The sequence below is a fragment of the Zootoca vivipara genome, chromosome 17 (genome assembly GCF_963506605.1).
Source record: "Zootoca vivipara chromosome 17, rZooViv1.1, whole genome shotgun sequence".
In the NCBI taxonomy this organism is placed as follows: domain Eukaryota; kingdom Metazoa; phylum Chordata; class Lepidosauria; order Squamata; family Lacertidae; genus Zootoca; species Zootoca vivipara.
Genome location: NC_083292.1, coordinates 33,429,970 through 33,447,591, shown reverse-complemented (window position 1 = coordinate 33,447,591; position 17,622 = coordinate 33,429,970). Strand labels below are relative to the sequence as shown.

At 50.3% G+C, this 17,622-nt stretch overlaps 2 protein-coding genes across 4 annotated transcripts in view; both read left to right on the top strand.

Moving 5' to 3' along the window:
• Positions 1 to 9,992, top strand: part of EFNA3 (ephrin A3) — a 59,986-nt gene extending 49,994 nt beyond the window's left edge. Inside the window, exons 2-5 of one of the 2 annotated variants that reach the window (XM_035098966.2) lie at positions 1,772 to 2,061; positions 5,915 to 5,980; positions 7,862 to 7,939; positions 8,547 to 9,992. In XM_035098966.2, coding sequence (XP_034954857.2) covers positions 1,772 to 2,061; positions 5,915 to 5,980; positions 7,862 to 7,939; positions 8,547 to 8,668 — 556 coding nt within the window. In that variant the 3' untranslated portion in view covers positions 8,669 to 9,992. The remainder of the gene's footprint in view (positions 1 to 1,771; positions 2,062 to 5,914; positions 5,981 to 7,861; positions 7,940 to 8,546) is intronic. The other variant, XM_035098967.2, reaches the window with a different exon arrangement.
• ADAM15 (ADAM metallopeptidase domain 15) overlaps positions 1 to 17,622 on the top strand; it is a 365,789-nt gene that overhangs the window by 199,878 nt on the left and 148,289 nt on the right. The window lies entirely within an intron of this gene.

The following is a 17,622-nucleotide window of genomic DNA, read 5'->3' as shown; positions in this document are numbered from 1 at the left end:
GCCCTGGGCTTGAGATTCCACCCCTCTGGTCTGGCTACTATTTTTTTGCAGACCATCTAAATGCCGCCTTTTTCCCCATGATGGAAGAGAGGTGGGAAATAAGGGCATTCAAGGTGACGTGCAACTATTTAAGAGCAGACCTGTTGCAACAGAGGGGCCCATGTTCATCACACAGATTAATTGCAGTGGGTCTGCTCTGAGTGGGACTATATAACACTGGAGCAGACTAGACTCCCTTGGAAAGTGCTCCTTCGCAGGCAATGTTTGGGTGGTTGTGTGTCAGGGATTCCTTAGCTGTGGTCCCTGCAGTGCAGAGGGGTGGACTAGATGAGGCTGGGGGTCCCTTCCAACATCAAACGTGTTGGTGGTGGGGTTTCAGAGTGCTCCACCCCCAGTACTGTACTGTATTCTCTGCTCCTGCAGGGACTTGGGGCAGACACATCCCTGATTTTGGGGGTGCTGTTTGTATTGGGAGGGCCCAGCGGACCCGTTTCGTTGAAATGAATGGCAAGCTCATCCTGAACAGAGTTCATTTAGTGGACTAGTGGAGGAAGAGGTGCCAGGTTGCGTTACGCGGCCTCTAGTGGTCGCCTCTTGGAATTTCATCCCAATCTTGGGCGTTGGGAGAACCCCAAACTCCTTGCTGTTGATGGGAGGGTCCTTTGGGCTGGGAGTGCAGTTGTCAAGTACTGGCATTTATAGCCATTTCCTTGCTTTTCCATACAAAGGTATTGTATTGAGGCAGACTCTCTGTGCAAATGTATTAATACATTGATCAGTTTTTATATTGATTTAAACTTGGGCTGTGACTGTGCTTTGTTATCTAAGGCAGCAGGTACCTTTCAGGAGGGAGCCACAACTTGCATGTAGCAGCCTTGCATTTTCTCTCCTCTCTGCCTCCCACACCACCACAAAAAAGTGCATACCAAATCTGGTGTTCCTCCATCACCCCTAATCATTTTTACATGTTTTTGTAGGGTGTGCTTATTTCAAATTGGGTTTATTTGCTGCTTTGTCGTCTGCTGTATCATAGAATTGTAGAGTTGGAAGGTTACCCCCAAGGGTCATCCAGTCCAACCCCCTGCAAATGCAGGATTCTTTCACCCAACGTGGGGTTTGAACCTGCAACCCTGAGATTAAGAGTCTCATACTGTAGCAACTGAGCTATCCAAGGGCTGGGCTCCTTTGGGTGGAAGGGGGAGATAAATTGAATAAATAATTACCGTAGTCACTGTTTGTGTTGCTGGCATCTGTCTCGAGAGGAAATGGAAAAGTGACATTATTAACTATTAATAATAATTCATAGATTATTATTGCCAATAACAACAAGAACAACAACCACTACCATGGGTTGTATCCAACTACTCAGAGTAGACCTGTCGAAATGAATGAATCTAAATTAGCCCCATCTATTCAAGACAGCTCAGTAGGTAGCGCTATGAGACTCTTAATCTCAGGGTTGTGGGTTTGAGCCCCATGTTGGGGTGAAAGATTCCTGCATTGCAGCGGGTTGGACTAGATGTCCCTCGTGGTCCCTCCCAACTCTACAATTCTAATATTGGCTGCGTTTTGCTGATTCGGAGTATTTTGGATATCCTATTTTGGATTCCTATTATTTTAATAATATTTCCGCCTATGTGCAAGTTCTGAAAATGACACATGTGCATGAATGCTCCTTTCTGCAAACTGGGGAGTTGCAGTTTGTTTGTTTGTTTGTTTGTTTGTTTGGGACCAATCCTGACTCTCCCCCGCTTCTCCTTCTCCTTCCCAGCTTGCGCCGCGAGGGCTACACGGTCCAGGTGAACGTCAATGACTACCTGGACATCTACTGCCCGCACTACAATGCCTCCGTGCCCGAGGGGCGGATGGAGCAGTACATCCTCTACATGGTGAACCACGAGGGCTACCGGACGTGCAACATCAGCCAGGGCTTCAAGCGCTGGGAGTGCAACCGGCCCCACGCTCCCCACAGCCCCATCAAGTTCTCGGAGAAGTTCCAGCGCTACAGCGCCTTCTCGCTGGGCTACGAGTTCCACGCCGGTCACGAGTACTACTACATCTGTGAGTCTTTGAGTCGCGACCGTCCCGTAGACCTTAAACGCAAAGGGGTGTTTGCAGCTCCTGGGATGCAGGTGTGGGGCTGATTTCCATCCCTGACACCATCCGTTGAGGGAGAAAAGGGTCTCTGTTAGCAAGTGATCGGAAGGACCTGTTTCTGAGGCTTGAAGGATTTGGGAGAGCTCCCAGCTAGTCAAAACCGAAGTAGTCTTCTTGCACTGGGGCCTGGCTGGTGTTTTGGATTGCAATTCCCATCAGCGTCAGCTGAGGTCCAAAACATTGGCCAGGGGCCCAAGGTTCAGGGAGACTAGAGTAGACAGGAATGAGATTGATGGTGCAGCGGGCTTATTCAGTAGAGGGTAAGATCTTGTGAGCTCAGGGCCTATAAACTCAGTGGTAAAGGATTTGGGTTCAATCTGCTTCATCTTCTGAGCTAGATGCACCAGTGGTCCGACTCAGGATAAGGCAGCTTCCTATGTCCCTGTTTAAGTGAACCTTTTATCCAGAACGATGAGGACTAGAATCTTACTTGAAGGACAATTTGGTAGCAGAGCACCTGCTTTGCATGCCAAAGGGCTCGGGTCAAATCTCTCGCGTCTCCAGTCTGAGGGATGAAGGACCAAGGCAGCAGGAAAAAACTCAGATCTTAAGAGGGTCACTCCTGATTTGAGTAGACAGAAGAGTTCCAATTGATTGATTTGGGTTTATATCTCACCATTCCTGTGAGGAGCTTGAGGACACATACAGTTTTCCAACCCTGCTTTTTCCCCATCCTCACAACAACCCAGCAAGGGATACGTAAGGGGTTGGTCTGCCGTAGTCAAAACAAAATAAAAAAATTCCTTCCAGTAGCACCTTAGAGACCAGCTAAGTTTGTTATTGGTATGAGCTTTTGTGTGCATGCACACTTCTTCAGATACAGGTGAAACTCTGAAAATTAATATTGTCGAAAAGTGCCTTTATTTCAGTAATGCAACTTAAAAGGTGAAGCCAATATATGAGATAGATGCATGACATGCAAAGCAAGATATGTCAAGCCTTTATTTGTTGTAATTGTAATCATTTGTCGTTAGGCGGGTCAATTATAAATGGAATGGAATTAATGAAATGTAATAGCGATGTTTATTTTTGTATTATTGTAACTATTTGTTTTATTACTGTGGAATTTCCAAAAGAAAGCATTTGTAAAAATTAAAATAAAAAATAATAAGTTGCATTACTGAAATAAATGCACTTTTCGACGATATTCTAATTTCCCGAGTTTCACTTGTATACTGAAACAGAAGTGAAACACACTGAAGCAACCCAGCAAGGGGTGTTAGGGTTGAGACTGAGAAAAGAGTGGCTGGTCCAAGGTCGCCCAGTGAGCTCGGTGGCTGAGTTGAGATTTAAACCAGGGCCTCCCCAGTCCTAATCCAACAATCTTAAATGCTTTGGCCGCATCTGTACCTTAAAATTAAAGCACTCCTAAGGCCTCTTAGCACCTTGAATAAGGATTGATTCCCAGGAGTCCTTGAAGGAAGCCGTGACTATCTAAAGTGGCATCATAGTGCTATAAATGTGTGGGGCAGATGAGGCCTCTATCTCCCATTAAGGCTGCTGAAAGGTCCAGATAGTTAAAAGGTTCTGATTCTGCCCCACAAGACCAATTTTTGAAAGGAAATTCTTCCTTTCAGATACGTGCGCACACATTTCCTCTGCCCTCCACACCTCTACTCCTTCTGTCACCTGGCAGAGCTAAGTGGTTGCATGTACTTCTAGGGTCCACCAGGGGGCAGCCCTGGCTAAACTTTGGCGCAGCTTTGCTCAGGCCCAATCTACACCTTGAGAAGTATCACATGATACGGGACAGAGTGACTCCAGCGTGAATGGCTGGAGGGAAGGACCTGTTAGCTGGCTAATGGGAGCTAGAGCCCAATAACATTGTTGAGCTACAGCTCCCATCGTCCTTGACCATTGGCCACATTGGCTGGGGCTGATGGGCATTGGAGACCAGCCGCCTCTGGAGGCCCAAAGGTTCTCCATCCCTGTTTTACACTTCTCTTAAGTTCATTAAATATGTGGTCCCTGATTGGTTGGGATGTGTGCCTGGTACAGAGATGGGAATGCTGTGGCTCTCCAGGTCCAGTCTTGGACTATAACTCCCATTATCCCTGATGATTGGTGGGGCTGGCTGCTGGGAGTTGGAGGCCAACAGTAGTGGTTAGAGTGCTGGACTAGGTCCTGGGAGACCAGAGTTCAAATCCCCACTCAGCTATGAAACCCACCGGGTGACTTGGGGGCCAGTCACTTCCCCCCCCCTCGGGCTAACCTACCGCAGAGAGTTGAAATGGAAATGATGAAATGGAAAAGGGCAAGAATCATTAGAATTGTAGAGCTGGAAGGGACCACAGGAATCATTTGCCCACCGTGGGCCTCGAACCTGCAACCCTGGGATTGAGCCTCGTGCTCTACCAGCACAGCTATCCCAGTTTATGTGTGTACATAAGAGAAAAAGTGGAATAATGAAATAGATTGTTTCCCCCTCTGGTTTTTCTCATCCTCTACAACACACTGGCTTTTGGCCTTCTCCTTCCACCCCTCCCCTCTCAAAAAATCCCCCTGCCTATCCAGCCAGCAAATGTTGCCGAGCATGTCTATAATGAGTACAACCAGATCCGAGTGCGAGATTAAACCTTTTACTAGAGATTACGCTCCTCGCCTTCTTTAAAGGGAAGGAGAAACGGAGGGCCGTGTTGATCAATTTGCTAATGCTTCCTCCTTGCATTGAAAGGCGGGGGAGTCCCTTGCCAAGGGAGGGCCTGGATCCCGAAGGCGGCCGAGGAGCTGGTGTGGAGGGGGGGGGAGCCTTGAGGAACGGGCAGAGGTGGGGGTTGGTTAGTTCAGGCCGTGATCCTTCCGGGGTGCAAACAGATACGGATCAAGTAAACAAGGCTGGCTGCCCTGATTCTCATCTGCAGAATGTCAGCAGGTGGAAGGTGCGTTTCTGGGACCAGCGCCAGAAATCCAGGCTGTTGGGCAACAGCCGAGGGCCCCCGAGGGGGCGGGGGCAGCATGGAGCTGCTGGCTGACAGACTCAAAACATTGCTGCATCTAAGTTCACGGGAGATCCCATTGGGGATTCCACCTTCTGGATGCAAAGCAAGGGCTCTGTCGCCGAGCTGTGCCTTTCCCCTTGAAATAAAAGCGAGGTGCTAGTCCTCAAGATTCTGGACGAAGGGCTGATTTAAATAGGAAGATGCCTTATAAACCAAGCAGTCAGGCTGTTGGCCTGTCCAGTTCGGTATTGTCTGCCCTGGACAGGGGCAGGGAGATTTCTGCCTGAAGGGGCGGTCTCCTGCTGCTGAAACATAGCACCTTCAGTGCAAAAGGGGTCCCAGGTGCAATCATTGGCATTTGCAGCTCAGGGGATCTCGGGTGCTGGGGAGGAACTTAGCATATGGCTCAGATAGACTGCCTTTGCCCAAGGAGGTTCCTTTTGACTTAGCTAATAGAACTCCCGCCCTAAGAATTTTTTGGGTGTGTGGGTGCCTATATTGCAAATATACCTCTTCCTTCCTTCCTTAAGAAAGCAGGTAGAAAAAATGCCCCCCCCCAACTGGCTGGCCACCGGGGGAATAGGATGCTGGACTGGATGGGCCACTGGGCCTGATCCAGCAGGACTCTTCTGATGTCAATGGCCACAGCAGTTCAGAGCAGAACCTCCATGTCCTACGGCAGTCTACCACTGAACAGTAGATTGCAGGCTTCCCATTGGGGCATCCAGCAGGCCAGTGGGAGAACAGGATCCTCGACTGGATGAGCCTTTGGCCTGATCCAGCAGCCTCTTCTGACGTTGCTTTCTGTTCCTTTCCAGCAACTCCGATGCACAACCACCGCCGGGCCTGCCTCCGAATGAAGGTCTTTGTCTGCTGCGCCTCCCGTGAGTGCCTGGCCTCCTTTTCTCTTTTGAACCCCCACCTGGCACCCCCACCTCCCTGGGGCATACCCGTCACCCCCCGGTGTGCGCGAGACACATCCCTTGTCCCAAGCGCTCTGAGCACGTTCATCCCATGCAAACACACATCCAGCTAAGTTCGACTCAGTATAGACCTGTTAGGAAAAATGGTCATGCTCATTCAAGTTAATGGGTCTACTCTGAGAGGTGGATACAAGCCCCTCATTTTTCTTCTTCTGTGCTGCTCTAGATATCTGTGCCTGACCAAAGGGAGCAAGGATTATCTGGGGTGCAAAAGCCTGCAGAGGTCTTAAGCAGCCGGCTTTTGGTTCTCTCTCTGCAGGCACCCTTGCTCTTTCATTTCGTTTCCATGCTTTCTGCAATTGCACCACAGAATCTGGTGCTAAGCAAAGCATGCTGACAATCTTCATTATCATTGCGCTGTTTTTATTTTCCAAAGCGAATTGCGAGACCTCGTGGACAGGGCGCTGTGTAGATACTTCTTAAAAGTTTTACCTCCTGTTTTTTCCCCCTTCAAAAGCAAGCTGCTAGTCCTCATGGATGCGCGCTCTCTCTCTCTCTCTAACACACCCCCGTGTGGTGAAATGGAGGTGCAACAGAAGGAAAGGTCGCTGGCACCCCCAGATGAAAAGGGGATTTCGTAATGTTTACGTTTTCTGCGCACGGGGCGCGTTCGGAGAGAGCAGACAAACCCCGAAGGCAGTTGTTCCTCCTCACTTTCCAGTGATAAACAGCCCCTCCTCGCCTGTGCCCTGTGAGACTGACCTCCGGCTGTTTAAATAAGTGCATAAATCTGTTGAATATTTCATAACATTTACCGTCGCCGTTAATTTATTAATCGCGTTCTACACAGCCTATGCCATTTACCCAATACTTCTATGCAATGATACGGTTGCTGTATGACGTATTTCCACACTGGCTTCTCTATCAAAATACCCAAAGCGTTTCCAACACAGAGCAGCATGAATAATTTCCGGGGGGGGGGGGGGAGAGAAGAGGCCCAGAGGGCACTCAGGACCAGCCATGCCTCTGCGTCTCCATCCCATAATCTGGGGCCTTCCAGCTATTTTAGGACTGCAACTCCCATCAGCCCCAGTCAGCGCAGAGATCCCTGAGCTAGATGGACCAAAAATCAGAATAAGGCAGTGCCTTCCATTCCTACAGCAGCTGTTTGGTCAAAACCATGAGGACTAGAACAATACTATTCTATTTAAGAGAAGGTCAGCAGTAAAGCACCTGCTTTGCATGCAGAAGTCCTCGGCATCTCCAGGAAGCGCTGGGAATGCCTCCTGTCTGAAATGCTACAAAGCTGCTGCCAGCCAGTGTAGACAGTACAGAGCCAGGTGGACCAGTTGTTCCGACTCTCAACAGGGCCGTTGCCTATGTTCTGATGGCGTCGATTTGAAAAGGACACTAAAGGCTTAACAGCCCACTAATGATAATCCACACTAAGGCCTAGCAAAAAGAAATGCAGTGACAGATTTGTGCTCTGCGTGCATCCCATAATACTCCACCCCCTGTAAGGTGCTGTTCATCATTTCTGACATACCCACAGCACTCCTGGCACATGCTCCACTTTCTCCCCCCAAAAGCTTACGTTGTGTGTCATTTGACCCAGTGCCCTCAATTGACATCTCCACCCCCAAAAAACACATACAAAGGGCACCCGGCTTGTTTGGGGGTTCCAGGGTGCCAGGGTTGGGGGGGGCAGCAAACTTCATCGGGGTGGGATGGGTGAAAACCACAACGGAGGGCTGTTAGGGGCGGTGGGGTTTGGGGCCTGGTCGCCGTCCTCTCTCCCCCCTGGGCATAACCCTCTTCCCCCCCACCCTCTCCTGCCCACAGCGTCGCATTCTGGGGAGAAAGCGGTTCCGACCCTCCCGCAGTTCACTATAGGGCCCGAGGTGAAGATCGAGGACTTGGGTGAGTGATGCCCACAGTGCTCTCTCTCTCTGCTGGGGTGGGGGGGCGGCAGGGGGCCCTGGTTTTTCTCCCAGAGACTCAGCAAAACACCAGCCCCTCCCTGTTGGCAGTGCCCCCCTCCACTTGCTGGAAAGAGGGCAAGAACTTCTCCAGAATTCTGTCTGTCCTGGACTGGGTAATAAAGCCCTCTAGCTGTGGCGTAGCTGCCGTCTTCTTCCCCGATACACCAGGAATATTTGCTGCCTGCCATCTGGAAGGCGCTTTGAGCAGGAAGCACTCGCCGCAGGAAGAGGGTCCCTGACCCTTGAGCTGTGGGGTAGCAGCCGTCTTCCTCCCTGATACCCAGAATCCTTTGCTGCCCGCCACCTTGAAGGCGCTTTGAGCAGGAGGCAATTGCCGCAGGAAGAGGGTCCCTGACCCTTGAGCTGTGGGGTGGCAGCCGTCTTCTTCCCCGATACACCCAGAATCCTTTGCTGCCCGCCACCTTGAAGGCGCTTTGAGCAGGAGGCACTTGCCAGGGGAGGGGAGAGGGTGCCCAACTCCTTGCTATAGAGTCCAATCTTCCCCTTTTCTCTCTCTTTCTCTCTCTTTTTCTCCCCCCTTGCAGATAATTTTAACCCCGAGATGCCTAAGCTGGAGAAAAGCATCAGCGGGACGAGTCCGAAGCGGGAACACTTACCCTTGGCGGTGGCTGCTGCCCTCTTCCTCATGACCCTGCTGGCCTCCTAGCCGCCCGCGAGTCGCCGCAGGAGAGGGGCCCCGACTCAAGCTCACCGACCCAGCCTGTGCCAGCGGCCCTCCCCGGTTTGTTTCTGAGGACAAGGAAAAGAGAGAAAACACCAGACCTTTTTAAAAATTCTATATATCAAAAGAAATACAATTCCAAAGGGAGGCAGCTTGAGGCGATGAAGAGTGAAGAGGAAAGGCCCCAAGATGGAGGACGACTGACCTTCCTGGCTGTGCTGCTCCTTCTTCCTGCTCCACCTCCTCCCCGCCAGCTGGGGGGGGGTTTTCCCTCTGCTTCCGATTTTTCTCTTTCTCCCCATCTGCTGCTCACTGGGGCTGCTCGTGTGTGAGGGGAATGGCGGGTATTTCAGACCAGGCCCTCCCTCTCCTGCGGACTTCGGAGGGGCGACCGGGTTTTGTTTTGGTGTCCCAGAGAAGAAGGGGGAAAAAACAGAATATGCCGTTTCCCTCCTCCTGCCGGGCTCCCAGTCTCTCTTGAGGACCGCAGCAATAGGCAACCTGCCCGCCTTTTCCAATGCCCCCACTGCAAAAAAAGAAGGAAAAAAATAGAAAAAAAGGATCTGGAGAGACAGAACCACCTTCAGGAACTTTAAAAAAATGGCTCAGGTCAGGACACTGGGAGTGTTTTGCACGGCCTGAGAAAACTTTTGCAATGGAGAGTTGTGCGCTCTGCGTAGGGGGAGGGGGCACCATGCCCCAGGAATGCCCACCCCAGAGATAGGTGGCGGCGGCAGCAAAAAACACTGTCTTCCTGGTGACTCTCAAGCTGGAGGGTGCGTGTAGAGTGGTAGGATGTGATCTCCTAGCCCTCAACCCGAGGGGGGGGGTTACCTGTACATATCTCTTTATGTGTCCTGTACAGAGAGAGAGAGAGGCTCTATTATCCGTGTCTATAGATTATATATATAAAAAAAACCTGATCATGTAGTGGGGTGGGCACGGGGCGGGCACCGGCCCGCCTAAGCCAGAGTCTTTTGGGGTGTTTTTTAAAGGTTTTTTTTTGGGTGGGGTGGGGGCGCGATTCTTCCCTTTGTCTTCTGTGAAGACCGAACCTATGCAAAATGCACGGACACTTTTTTTTCGTTTCCGGGGGGGCAAAAAAACAACCAACCAACTACACGGACAAAAAACAAGCAAAGGAACTTTGGGGGTGGCGAGGTGGGGGGGGGTTTCTCCTATATTTTTTTCTTTTTTGTGCCCCCTTCCTCCCCCCCCCCCACCCCATGAGAGCTTTGGCTGGTGATTTTCATATATTTGCTCTTAGTCTATTAAAAAAAATTAAATAAAAGGCGGAGAGAAAAAAAAATACATATAAGGATAGTTGTCTTTTCCCTGCGCCGTCACCTTGCAGTGGTTTTGCAAGGGCTGTTACTCCTGCTCCTACACAGAGGAGACCCATTGAACATAAAAGCCCAGCTGGATCAGGCCATTGGCCCCTCTAGCTCTCCCAACCTGCAGAGGCCGGGTGGCAAGGAGGGGAACAGAGATGGGGGAGCACAGACAGAGAGAAGTGGACTCTGTAAATCGGACAGGCTCTGCCCGATTTTGCCCCTGCCCATTTTCTCGTGGACCCTGAATGGTTTTCACCCTAGAGGAGACGCAGAAGAGAAAAGGGTCCCCCTTCCCTGCTCTTAAGCACCAACTGCAGAGGACTAAGATTTTTCCTTCTGGGACTCAGCCAGAGGTCAGGGTGCCAGGATGTTCCTCCTCAGAGGCTCAGACAAAGGGCAGAGTGGCGCCTCCCCTTGAGTGAGTCACAGTCTGGAAGGATTCTGGCTGCCCAGACAGCTGGGGAGAACCTGGAAAGTCCTCGGGTGCCCATCTTGAATCACCTAATTGCACGATCCTCGCTCAGACTTTAGGGGGTGAAGTCACTCCCCCACACAGACAATGGCGACTGTTATCATCCGCAGACATGCGCCAATCACCCCTAAACGCAATCTCTGATCTTTACATACACACACTCCCTCCCCAGCCATTCCGTTTGGCTTTGAAGCAGTTTCTAGATTGCAAGTTCCTTGTGGCAGAGACCTGTCCTGCTCGTTCCTTGCAAATATAATAAAGATCCTTAGAAGCGGAGCTGTAACAAAATGCTGCGGTATTCAGGATTCCAGGCACTTTGTTCCGTTCCCCCTCCCCAACCATTATCCATGTGCACCCAGGTTTCCCTGAACACTCTTATTCCTCGTAGAAAATCTGGGGTGTATTCCCAATTCCACGTGTCTTTTTGTCCCATCCCCCTCCATAAAGACTTCCTATTTCTGCCACCTTTGGCGTCCCTTGCAAGCAGCGATGTTGGAGAACGCCATCAGAAACAGGAATTGAAATTGCTGTGACCCACACATTCGTCCGAGGTCAGCAGCACAAACTGCATAAGCCAGTATTCACTACCGCTGCTGCTGCACAACGCAAACCTTACGTAAATAATCGTGTTACTGCCTGCGTTGCTTTTGATGTTTCCCTTCCAGGCACCAAAGTCAATTTATTAACTCACTACAAAATTAACTGCATCAGCTTTGGCCCCAACAGGCAGCAAGACAGACAGCGTAGGATTTGGCCGAGGCAGAAGAGAAGCAGTATACTGGGTGTGATGGAGATGTCAGGCTCCTTAAATCCCTACCTCTGTGCGTGGGGTGCTGGTTTGGCTGCACACACAACACCACGTAAGAACAACAGAGCCTGGTGGATCAGGCCAGCGGCCCATTTGGTCCAACACCCTGTTCTCACAGTGGCCACCCAGATGCCTATGGGGAACTCGCAAGCGGGACCTGAGCACAAGAGCCCCTTTTCCTCCTGTAACTGGTATTCTGAGGATTAGACAAATTCATGGAAGAGAGGGTTGCCAGCCGCGATGGCTAAGTTCTCCCTCCACTGCTGGAGGCCTCTTGAGTGCCAGTTTCTGGGATTCGCAACAGGGGGAAGTTGCTGCTGCGTTCGAGTCCTGCTTGTTTGCCCTGCTGGCCACCATAGCTGCCAAGTTTTCCCTTTTCTCGCGAGGAAGCATATTCAGCATAAGGGAATTTCCCTTAAAAAAAGGGAGAACTTGGCAGCTATGCTGGCCACTGTGACTGCAGGATGCTACACTCAACGCTTTATCCCACCTTGAGGTCGCAGCAGGACCGAGATTCGAACCAGGGACTTTGCCGCACATGCACTTAAAGCTGCAAAGCTGCACCAGTGTGTTCTCTTTCTGCCTCGCCAGGTGACACTGTTGGGTTTATGCACAGGGCGCTGCCAAGTCAGAGCCTGCCCTGGGAGGGAGAAGCTGGCAAACTGGCTGGACGGGTCTTGTCAGCAGAGGTGGGGGTGAGGAGGCTGCTTCCTTCCCATGGACCTGGTGGCGGGGTGGGGGGGAGATAGGGGCCAGGGGGAAGGAAAGTCTCTTGCAGAGAGGAAGGGGACTGCCCCCAATCTTCTCCTGGCTCCCCCGGAATCCCCCACCCGGAAAAGGTGGAAATCCCTAGCCTTGGCATGGGGCAAAGTTTGTGCCCGCCAACTTGGCTGCGTCTGAGTTTGTGGGTGCGGCTCCTTTCAGCCGCATGCAGCCGTCAAGAGTGGATGCGAGAGGCCTCAAAGGACTGCTTTTAACTATAGGGCACAGCCGCAAAGAGTTTTTTCATTTGCGCAGGGGAGAACATTAAGGTGTAAGGTGATGCAGACTAGAGTCTCTGCCCCAGAAAGTGTCCATCCTGGGCAAAAAAAGGTCATCAGGGAAAGGGATCAGGGAGTGAATTGATTCGGCCTGCCATTAAGGGAAGGTGGAAGCTGTGATTCCTGCATCGCAGCATGGTGTTGGACTAGATGGCCCTTGGGGTCTCTCCCACATCTACAATTACCTAATTCTATGAAAGGCAACGCTACCAAATCCAGACCTCCCAAAACAATATGCAAAGCGGAACTCGGGCATCCATCAGGATTCGCACTTCTCCAGATTTTGTGACACAGGTTTCCAGCCAACATTACCCCCCCCCCACACACACAAAATGTATCGTATTACGGGAAAATTGTACATAAAAGGAATCTATTTGTGAAAATAATACACCAGGACTGCATTATATTATGGAAGCCTGCTTGCAAAAAAATGGGTACCCAAGTCAAAACTGCATCTACACATAGAATAATAGAATCCTAGATTTTTTCAAGTTAGAAAGGACCATGAGGGTCCTCTAAATTCAACTCTCTGCAATGCAGGAATCTTTCACCCAATGTGGGACTCGAACCCATGACCACATATGTGCTTAGCAGGAGGAATTCACATTAAAACGTTGGTGAGTTTTCACAAGGATTTTTTCTCAACCCACTAATTTCTGGAGAAATGCGCAGAGCTAACTTTGGGAAATGGGAAAATCTGAGAAGCTGAGAAAACCTGAAATGGACAGGTCCTTCCGCCTCCAGCCAGGACCATGCAATGGATTGTGGAGAGATTTTTGGGGAGAGTCATTAAGGTGAGCCCAGGCTGGTTTGTTCAGTGGGACTCAGGAGCCCCCTTCAGTCTCTGGGGAAATGGGAGGCTGTGTTCTCCCCCAAGAGAAGGGAGAGACCCTCTGTACATGCTCAGCAGTGCTCTTGCCCATGTCCCAAGAGCTACTCAAACCCAACTGCAAAGCGCCCTGGCTTCATGCCAGGGCTCTTGTTGGGCTGCTGTGCCCTTTGCCCAGCCACCTGCCCGCGTGACAACCCCTGTGCCCGCCAACTCACCCGGGCACTGCCCTCACTCCCTGTGAGCTATAAAATAAGTTGATCACGAGATCCTTGCCCTTGCGACTGCAAGCTCAACACAAACATGCTCCTTACTACTCCTTGGCTATTTGTGTACTTGCTCTGGGCAGGTGCACGTACGCAGACATCTCACCCCTCCCCTGGTGACTGTGTTGACAATGCTACGATAGAGGAAAGTCTCGCCTCGCCCTTGCACTGCCTCCAAGCTGGCACTGGTCCCTTGTTCTCTAGGGTATGTGTGTGCTGGCCTCCTGTGGAACCTGCACAGCCCTTTAAGCCATAGATGAACTACAACTCCCATCATCCTTGGCCATTGGCCACACTGCTTGAGTGTGGGTGGTAGGAAGAGGGAGCCCAGCAATATCACGAGAGCCATGTGCTCCTCATCCCTGCTTTACACCTCTGTAGGTGCATTTAACTTATATGCAGAATTCATCATGCGAAAGGCTGGACTAGATGAATCCCAAGCCGGAATTAAGATTGCCGGAAGAAATATCAACAACCTCAGATATGCAGATGACACAACCTTGATGGCAGAAAGCGAGGAGGAATTAAAGAACCTTTTAATGAGGGTGAAAGAGGAGAGCGCAAAATATGGTCTGAAGCTCAACATCAAAAAAACCAAGATCATGGCCACTGGTCCCATCACCTCCTGGCAAATAGAAGGGGAAGAAATGGAGGCAGTGAGAGATTTTACCTTCTTGGGCTCCTTGATCACTGCAGATGGTGACAGCAGTCACGAAATTAAAAGACGCCTGCTTCTTGGGAGAAAAGCAATGACAAACCTAGACAGCATCTTAAAAAGCAGAGACATCACCTTGCCGACAAAGGTCCGTATAGTTAAAGCTATGGTTTTCCCAGTAGTGATGTATGGAAGTGAGAGCTGGACCATAAAGAAGGCTGATCGCCGAAGAATTGATGCTTTTGAATTATGGTGCTGGAGGAGACTCTTGAGAGTCCCATGGACTGCAAGAAGATCAAACCTATCCATTCTTAAGGAAATCAGCCCTGAGTGCTCCCTGGAAGGACAGATCGTGAAGCTGAGGCTCCAATACTTTGGCCACCTCATGAGAAGAGAAGAATCCTTGGAAAAGACCCTGATGTTGGGAAAGATGGAGGGCACTAGGAGAAGGGGACGACAGAGGACAAGATGGTTGGACAGTGTTCTCGAAGCTACGAACATGAGTTTGACCAAACTGCGGGAGGCAGTGCAAGACAGGAGTGCCTGGCGTGCTATGGTCCATGGGGTCACGAAGAGTCGGACACGACTAAACGACTAAACAACAACAACAGGTGCATTTAATATGTGAGCCCTGATTGGTTGGGACATGATTGGTCTAGGACAGGAGTGAGGCACTTGCAGTGCTCTGCCCACTGCTGAGCAACAACTCCCATCACCCCTTGCCGTTGGCTATGCTGGCTGGAGCTGGTGGGGGGTGGACGTCCAGGAACATCTGGAAGGGCCACCAACCCCCCCCCAATGCCTGCTTTCCATGCATTTAATATGTGATCCCTGATTGGTTGGGACATGATTGGTCTAGGACAGGCATGTCCAACAGGTAGATCATGATCTACTGCTAGATCACTGGACAACTGTGGTAGATCACTGGCTCCTCTCAAAGAAGCAACTTTTGCTCCCCTGGAAAACTTTGGCCCCCGTAAAAAAGCTCCACACCTTTGCCCTGCACCCCGGAAAAGGGGCTTTCCCCCTCCCTAAATAAAGCTGAACAACTTTGATCTGAACCCCACAAAAGCAGGGCTTTCCTTCTTAAAAAAAGCTGAACAATTTTGACCTGAACCCCAAAAATGGGGGTAGATCACTGCCAGTTTTTAACTCTATGAGTAGATCGCAGTCCCTTGGGAGTTGGCCAAAGGAGGACTGTAGGAGATGGGCGAGGACTCTGTGGCCCTCCAGATGTTGCAGAACTACTACTCCCATCATCCCTGAGTACTGGCCTATTGCCCTCCCTCTAGTTCTCCAAATTAGCATCTGGAGAACTGGGTTTGCTGTGTGACACAAGAAGCCAAACACAGGTGTTAACAGGAGGAGAAAAAAATTACAGGAGCCCAGCTTATTTTCATCAACTGACCCTCCATCGATCCAAACCTCTCCATAAATCATTTTTCTCACTCCAGCAACAAGATCCAATCCTATTATGCCTTCCCCAATACCGGAAGAAGTATTTTAAAACTGTACGTATTTTAAAATGCTAAATCTTGCTTTGTTCTCAAGCGCCAGAAAGCGTGAGAGATCAGACACGGTCAGATCACAATTCGTCTGCAGAAAACACCTTCGTGGAAGCACTGTGAGGAAAGAGGAAAGGCTGTTCTAGGCCTGGGAGACAAATAGTTGGAGAGCTGATAGACAGAAAAGACTGCTGCCTTTTATGGGTTAAAAACTGGGGCTGTGGGTCTCTCAGCCTCAGCATTCCTCATGTGTAAAATGGGCACATGACTTGGTGACCACTGAGCAGTTCCAATGGCAACTTTTACGTATTTGTCATGGATCCCTGGGTCCTTGGGACCTATTCAAAAGGTAGCTTTCGATTTGATATATGTGGATCACCCCTGCTTTAGTCTAATCTAAAACGAAATTACCCCCCCCCCATTTCTTTTCTCTCTTTTTAGTCCAGCGAAGGGCAGATGTGGCTGGACACTGCAACTCCCATCAGCCTCAGCCAGCTTGGCCAATGGTCAGGAATGGTGAGAGTTGGAGTCAGTATATTTCATTCGCAAACCAATCAAAACTCAGTTTGGATCTCTTTTATTGGATACCCTTAGAGTCGGTCACGACTGGAGCTAATGGTCAGGGGTCCCTTTACCTTTACCTTTTAAGATGGGAAAAGAGAAATAAGAGTGGTGTCAAGCTTTGATCATGATGGCGGAAACCTTGAACCTGGTGCAACAGACAGGCAAGGGGGCATTAACTTTTAAAAGCAAGAGGTATTAGGGCTAAAGAAAGTCACACTGGCTGTCCATAGACACGGGGGAAATAGCTCCCCCCCCTCCTGCAGAACATCCATGTATTTATTGGCAAAACTCTGTGCATGCTCCAAGGCACCATTTTTCCCTCACCTGCCCCTGGACAGAGAACACAAGTGAGTCCTGGGTTCAGCAGATCCCTGGTGTAGGGATTTAAACAATTATGGGGTTTGGGTGGGTGCGGGGAGACAGAAGGGGGTTTCCAAGGCTAACCGCCTCCACCGTCCTACCCCCTAGATTATGACCTACTGGTTAAATCCTTTCTGCCCTGCAAAGGGGGAAGCTATGTCTCTTAATTTCTGGGAACTTAGCCGGAGTAAAGTGATCCCCTTCCGCCTCACGTGTTTTTTTCTTCTTACATGCGGGACGTGCGGGAAAAGCCTTGGGAGTGAAAACCCCAGCCATAAACTCTTTGTTATCTGTTTGCTTTTATAGAAGGTCACTGTGTGAAGAAAACTCTAGAGAGGTTGCACGAATGCCGTTTGGCAGCTCGAGGGAAGGGGGGGGAGGCTGTGGGGTCCAGGGGAGTGCGTTGACATGCCTGGGTTCAGGAAGGTGGGACCAGAAAGAGAAAACATTTGTTTGCTTTCAAAACCGGGACTGTAATGCCTAGTGGATGGAGCCGGTGTGTTTCTGGACGAGAGAAGGAAGTAAGGGAAAGGAGTGTCACCACGTGCTTGGGATTTTCAAAGTCTGGAAAGGTTTGTGCCTCGCAATAGGGCATGGAAATAGAAAAATCCGCCGAGGAGCAGGCTGCTAATGGCTACCAGCAACAATGGCTATGTCCTCCCTCCACTGTCGTAGAATCATAGAACGGTAGAGTTGGAAGGGACCTCATGTTTCATCTAGTCCAACCCCCTGCAATACAGGAGTCTCAACTAAGGCATCCATGACAGATGGCCAACCAACCTCTGCCTAATAACCTACAAGGAAGGAGAGTCTGAGACCGTTCCCCTATTGAATAGCTCTTGCTGTCAGAAAGCTCTTCCCAATGTTTAGTCGGAATCTCTTTTCTTGCGACTTGAAGCCATGGGTTCAAGTCCTGCCCCCCCGGAGCAGGAGGAAAAAACAGAGCTTGCTCCATCTTCCATGTTCTTCCATGTTCATGAGATGTTCTTGCTTGATGTAGCAATACTGCCTTCAGCTCACAAATTTTGAGGAAGCCTTCCCCACGTCCTCCCCCGGCCAAGATGCTGGACTAGATTAATGGCTAGTAGCCACAATGGCTAGATGTA